Source organism: Suillus subalutaceus, assembly GCF_016647625.1.
Source record: "Suillus subalutaceus strain FC151 chromosome Unknown DFJ58scaffold_217, whole genome shotgun sequence".
Lineage (NCBI taxonomy): Eukaryota > Fungi > Basidiomycota > Agaricomycetes > Boletales > Suillaceae > Suillus > Suillus subalutaceus.
This window is the reverse complement of record NW_024540466.1, coordinates 64,207-70,731: the sequence shown is the minus strand read 5'-3', so window position 1 is coordinate 70,731 and position 6,525 is coordinate 64,207. Positions and strand designations below refer to the sequence as shown.

Sequence of the window (6,525 nt, the reverse complement as noted above, 5' to 3'; positions counted from 1 at the left end):
CTATACTGATATTGACAAAAACGAGTTACAAAGATATCAATGTAGGTGGGGTAGGGTATACACGCGGGTACGAGACAGGGCCAATGAGACTAAACAGACGACGAATGCAGGCACGAGCGACACATGATGCGAAAAGAGCAGATCAACTAAAAACGTCCAAAAACACTTGAGCAGCGAATGTAGGCATGAGCGGCACATGAGGTGAAAAGAGAAAATCAACGACAAACATCACAAAACGCTTGAGGAGCAAGGAGGACATTAAGTAGCGGGAGGAGGCCTTGGGGGATTGGGCAGATCGCGACGGAATGCTCGTGGTATAGCATCATAGTCCAAATGAGCACCTTCATCCCATCTCGAATCCTGAAATCTCCTACCGGGGCCTTGAGGGTATCCTTCCTCGCGGTAACTCCCTCCACCAACTCGACGACTATGATAGGGAGATAGTGATTGCCCACGCTCATCGAGGTCATTGTGCCGGGACCTGTATCCACCTTCATGAGTATAGCCTAAGTCACCCCCAGGACCGTACCGGGTCGGGTAGGCACGTTCGCGCTCACTAGGACCATAGTTACCATGAAAATCGGACACAGGTGAGCTGTCTCGAGTATTCAAGTCACTTTCCATACGAATATCGCCAGATCCATAAGGATCTTGAGGTGGACCATAGCGGGGATTGCGATGGTAGAATGCGTCACGGGGGTGAAGAGTGCCACGGTCGAGGCCACGCGCAGGTTCATGGGAGTACCCTCGGGTGTAAGGATAACGAGGATCAACATCCCAAGGATTGCGAAGGCCATCACGAGGGTCACGTACGGCCTCATGATGGTTGCGTGTAGGGTCGCGAACAGCACTTCGAGCATCTTCATGAGGTTCACGACCATCTCGAGGGTGACGGGGAGGCTCACGACCATCTCGAGGGTCACGGAGAGGCTCATGATCATCTCGAGGGTCACGGACAAGGTCGCGTGGAGGGTCGTGATCATCTCGAGGGTCACGGACAAGGTCGCGTGGAGCGCGTGGAGGGTCATGATCATCTCGAGGGTCACGGACAAGGTCGCGTGGAGGGTCATGGAGAGCGTTGCGCAGTGGGCTGTCACGAGGGGCATCATGGGGGAGGTTATCATGTGGACGCTCGTCCTGAGTCTTGTGAGGAGTGAGGGGACGAGGGTGGTTGGAGTCACGAAGAGGCTGCTGGTCGGGAATATTGGGGGCCGCTGCATTCAATGGGGCGGTTGGGGGTAGTTCTTCCTTATCTCCTACTACTTCATCCTTCGTCTGTGCAGACTTCTCCTCCAAAGGATCAGACTGGATGTTAGCTGAACCAGTGGCTTCGGGGATGACGCCCGTTGTGGTTGCAGAATTAGCCTTCACGCTGTTGTCGACGTCAGACTCAGAGTCCGAGTTCCCGTACACCATACGCAGGCCACGATTCATCACCACCCGAGAGCCCTTGGTGACTGGGCGTGGTTTAACATGTTCTAGAGCATGTAAATTAAATCACTTGAATCAATGAAGTTAAGAATGAAATGTACCCTTTTTAGACTCATCAGAAGGTCCGTCTCGAAGGCGCATTGCTTTACCAGCATTAACTATCAAGCTTTCAGCAAACAGTAAGGCGGATGCACATGGTACTCACTATGTTCTGGTGATGGAGGTCCATCGGTCGACGATCCCACTGTTAATGGGGATAGTGGACCGCCTTTCGCAGGGAAAGTAGTTGAGGTTGGCAAGGGAGGCGGAGGTGCCTTGGATTGCACATTATTCTTACCTCGCCCAACTTTCTTCCCCACTTTTGAAGCGTTAGTCTTTTCAATCGACGGGGCAATCTTCTTTGACGCACGCGATGTATTCGCGGACTTGAGCTTCCTCTTCTTTCCACGTCCTGCTTCTTCATACTCAGAGTCGGGCTCTCCCACAGGATTCTCTTCGGTAGACGTAACTTCGATAACCTCACTCGGAGTTCCAGATGGCATGGGAACGGCTTTGGAAGGACGCGGCAGTGGTAAAGGAAGTCGAACAACCTTGAAAGGGCGTGAGGGTGGAGGTACAACTTCGACTCGCATTTTGTAGTTAGGCTTTCGCACGTTCACTTGAGGTAGGGGCTCGAGCGCAGAAGTTCCAACTGCATCATTGACACTTACACCCTCCAATGATTCATCATCAGAGGGTTCATCTTCGGAGGGTGGTATAGGGTGCTTGGGTGCTTTAAACACCCTTCTTGACCTTCGTAGTTGCTGTGCTGGGCTTGAGGCGACGAAGACCATTGTGATCAGTATGGCCGTCAAGGAACAACCGTCGCGCGCCATGATGGGGCCATTCAGAAGGAGGTGCCTCGCCCTCGATTATGGGCTTCTCTGAAGCTATTGCAGCCGCTATATATCGTGTAAGTATGACATTGTTACCCATAATATGATACGTACCTCGATCGTCGTCGGGGAAATTTGATGATGCGCATAGTGCCTGCCTTCAACGAATCGACAAGCGCAGCGATCTCCTTATACATCAGCGCCCCAATGCCTTTGTTTAATGCATGTTTACTGTGAGCTTCACCGGGAAATAGGCACTTGTGTGCAGGATATCCTTGGATGCTGAGATTGGCTTCCACGAGTGCGGCTGGCATGAGCTTCCAAGGGAAAATCTTTCCGCCGTGTATTTTGCAGCCAAATTTGGCTGGTGCGATGCAGGATATATCAGTCTAAATGAAGATGAGTGGCAATGGTCGCACATACCAGCTTGCCTGGTGATTTCCTGCTTCACGAATTTCAAGTTATCCTCCCGTCCTCCCTCCACAACATCAGAAGCCTGGTCTATGTCGTGGGTAACGGTCGGTGTCTGTTTTTGATGGCTATCGTCCCCGGTTTCTGGAAAGGCATCATCAACTGCAGATAGCGATGTGGTGTTACTGGTTAGGGCTATGTAAGCATCATGTAGCATGAACATAAATGTACTTACTACACGTGGGCCTTTAAATGACCGATGATCATGTCATCGCTGGCACGGCATCGCATTTCCCCAGAACTACGAGTTACTGAGTACATGTTGACGTTGAAGGTGAAAATGAGCTTACCCCACCAGCACCAGGTGTGTTGTAAGAATGACCAAGCGAACCGTCTTCATTAACCACTTTACCACATAATACAAACGGCTGCTTCAAATCCAAATCTAGCGGAGCCGGACTCGAGCTATAACATATGTTAGACAATGTTGTCACTTCGGCAGAGATTACGCACGATGCTCGTCACACTCCGATAGTGTTTTTGGAATGCTTGTCCGCGCTGGGCAATAGTTTGGGGAGACGAGCTCAGGAGAGCTACTTCCTCATGCTTCGATAGGATGTCTTGATAGGTGTCGGGAAAGGTGTCCTTGAATTTCTCGTAGCATTTTCTTCTTCGCAATGTTGCACCTATGAAGAATATAAGCATGCAGCATCATGCCGTAGTTTCATATGAACTTACTAGGTGTCCCACTGCCTTCTGATTTCTCTTTTTCACAGCGGCCGAGCTCCTCCTGCAAGTGGTCCTTGAAGTAATTGGCGTACAGATTCCAGTAATTAGTGCCGTTCACACTGCGTCCTCGAGACTTCAGGTATAAATTGATTAGTTGAGTCATGGGGGAGGGCGGTGGACGCTGCAAGCTCAAGAAAGTGACGCTCAATGCCCACAAACCCAGTGTCGAGTGCTGCGTTCATATCTGCTGACCTGCGGCCAGTTACCGCTTGATCCTCCTGGTGCATTCTCGGCTCACTCTCTTCAGGGAACCGAACGCGGTAGGTGGTGGCCGGAGAATAGTGACCTAGGTCCAACTTTGGACTAGGATCTCTTGTCGAGGCAAGGAGTGCATTATCAGTGGAAGCAGAGGCACCAGGAGTCTTACCGCCACCATCCTTGAGTGGTGTTGGCGGGATGATGTTTGTGGCTGGAATAGGATGGGCATGATCTTGAGGCGGTACATATGGTGCAGGATGCAGGGTGAATGGTGAGTTCTGCATCAATCCCGAAGACGGTTGGCCTGCTGGATCCAGCGAACATCCGCGAGACATGAGAGGCTGACCAGATGAACTGGCGGGAAAATGAAAAGGCGTGTGTGAAGGCAGAGGTGCAAGGTGGGTTGTGTTCTGCGCATTGGTAGTTTTACCGTCTTGCACGTTGGTCACAGACGGTGCAGGCCACAGCGACTTGTCGCCCCGCTCCAGCCATGCCTAGAGCTTGATCTCCGAGTAATCCAGCCGTGAAAGTATCAGGCTGCATCATTCCGAAATCACCAGATGGGTTTTGCTGCATCCAAGGAGACTGCTGGTCCATAGGGCCGTAAAACAAATCCTGCAGTTGTGCAGGACCTTGTAGTGGAGGAAAGGGTGAGTTGTGCCGACTGTAAGCCACGTTCAGCGTAAGCGATGACGTATCGCTTGTTGAAGTTGAAGCACCGTCCTGCACCACGTGGTGGAATGGACCAACGGAAAGCTGAACGTCGTTAGAGGTATTTTGATAGGCCTGGCGTCGGGCAGAGGCGTCCTTGACAATACCGACGTCCCGCACTGTGGCCTTGAGTCTGGTCCTCAGCCGTGAGGGAGTCAACTCGGCAGGCGGTGCTTCATATCGACGACCTCCGCCAAACTGTTCCTCAACATAGTCGAAGGATGCAGGGGATGAGCCCATGTAGCTTGGACCAGGAGATGGCTGTTGGTCGACACCAGAAGGCATTTCTGGCTTTTGTTGCGTCATGTCTGCAGTTAAGATGTCAATGACAGAGCAATATTTGGTACGTGGGCATGCGTACCTATATACAACAGGCGATGGCGAGAATATATCGGAGTGAGAAGTTTGAAACCTGATCTCCAGCGCATCGTAAGTATAGACATCATACTGACACAAGAGGGTGTCGCTTACCAGATCGGGGGTATGTTCAACGAGGGTAACGTCGAGGTGGTCTGTCTGTTGAGCGGATCGCGTAAAATACTAAAATTGAGGGCAGCATGCGCATAGGCATCATTCCAAGTAGTAACACGAAAGAATGTTGCTTACCAGAACAGAGGGACGTTCAACGAGGGTAACGTTGAGGAGATCTGTTTTTTGGGCGAATTGTACAAGATGCTAAATAAAATTGAGGGGAATACTGGAGGCGAAAGAAAACGTACCCCAAGGGCTCATACTTAAGACGCATAACCACAGCGTTGCTTGGTGGAAGGACCATCGGTTCATTAAGACTAAAAAGAGATAGATGAGCATTGATAGAGAGGCTACATATGAGATACGAATTGATTTTACAAAGGCTCTGTGGAGGGTCAGAGAGCTACACTCACAATATCGTGCCTCTTGCGGCGAGGCTCCAAGGAGGGTTCCGTACAAATCACTAATGGTGTTAACGAGACTCAATCAGATTGAAAATAAAACTAGTACTGAGTTTGAAACGTACTAATGGAGTCACAGACTCACAGCCACCCAACGTACTGCCAACTGATGCGGAAACAATGGTAAGATGTAGGTGAGAGTGCGGTGGTTGAACGAAACTTACTTACAAATAGCCGTCATCCCACCAACGCAATCAGACGAGCAAATTTTCCTTTTTGGTCAGACCGCGTGAAAAATTTGGCCAGCGGCGAGCGCCCAGCGCCCTCACTTAATTACTCCCGCAAACAGCCTCATGCATGCTGCATCTGTGATTAATCATCGAAGGCCATGCATGATCTTATCTGCGATAGTTGCGTACCACGACCTCTCGCTTCGTGAGCATCGAGTCTTTGCGGATGCCCTCAAGAACAACCTGCTCACCATCAAGACCATCACCAAACAAGGTGCCCTCGCAAATCTTGTGGCCTCCCGCAGCCGTGTCATCATCGAGGAAGCACCTGCACCTCATTCCGACCACACCCATGGGTGGCGCTGGTATGCGAATGGTCGATGTGATCGGCTGGGTCTTCCTCGCCTCAAAGTCAACCACAGCTCTCCTGAGACATCTCCTGGGTCATCTCCTGAGCCACCTTCTGCACAATGTCCAGCTCCTGGGCCATTGTCTTGTGGACGAAATCCTGCATCATCTCTTGCATGGTGCCGGCCTGCTCGTGGGCCGCTATCTGGTGCACGCGCTCCTGTAGTGGCTCACGCAATGTGTCACCGGCAGAAACTCAAGATGTTCGTTGAGGTCCCACTCCCCCCACCCTCCTGGAGGTCGAGTTTCAATCCAGGACGAGACCTGTCACTGGTAGGTAGCGTCCAGGAGCTCATTCCGCAGATAACCTGCATTGGGCAAGGTTCGCAGAGTTCTGATGGGACTGCTCGTGGGGAAGATGAAGCCGAGGCAGAGGTGGATGAGCTTCTGGCGTCCCTTTGAAGTAAAGTGGGGCTGAGAGATGTCACGCTTGGGGTTATGTAGTGCTAGAATCTTCTTTTTGCCATTGCTCACTTGTTTGGATTTTGATACGTACATTGTGAGCGGTGTCGTTTAAGACATGGAGGTATAAAAGAAGATTGAACGTTTGAACCGTGCTAAGATCCTTCATAAACATGAGGCAATTGTGAGCCAATGAGA

General features: G+C 51.0%; 1 protein-coding gene across 1 annotated transcript; it reads right to left on the bottom strand.

Annotated features, from left to right (window-relative positions):
* Positions 1-258: 258 nt before the first annotated feature.
* DFJ58DRAFT_847386 (uncharacterized protein) lies at positions 259-5,528 on the bottom strand (the record flags this gene model as incomplete). Its single annotated transcript, XM_041393448.1, has 18 exons — positions 259-1,478; positions 1,533-1,589; positions 1,637-2,244; positions 2,421-2,670; positions 2,730-2,902; positions 2,953-3,018; positions 3,130-3,182; positions 3,231-3,403; positions 3,456-3,579; positions 3,662-4,058; positions 4,135-4,723; positions 4,746-4,776; positions 4,887-4,955; positions 5,022-5,062; positions 5,135-5,203; positions 5,300-5,349; positions 5,433-5,453; positions 5,512-5,528. The coding sequence occupies 18 exons, from the start codon at positions 5,526-5,528 to the stop codon at positions 259-261; spliced, it is 4,008 nt and encodes a 1,335-aa protein (XP_041236530.1).
* Positions 5,529-6,525: the final 997 nt, after the last annotated feature.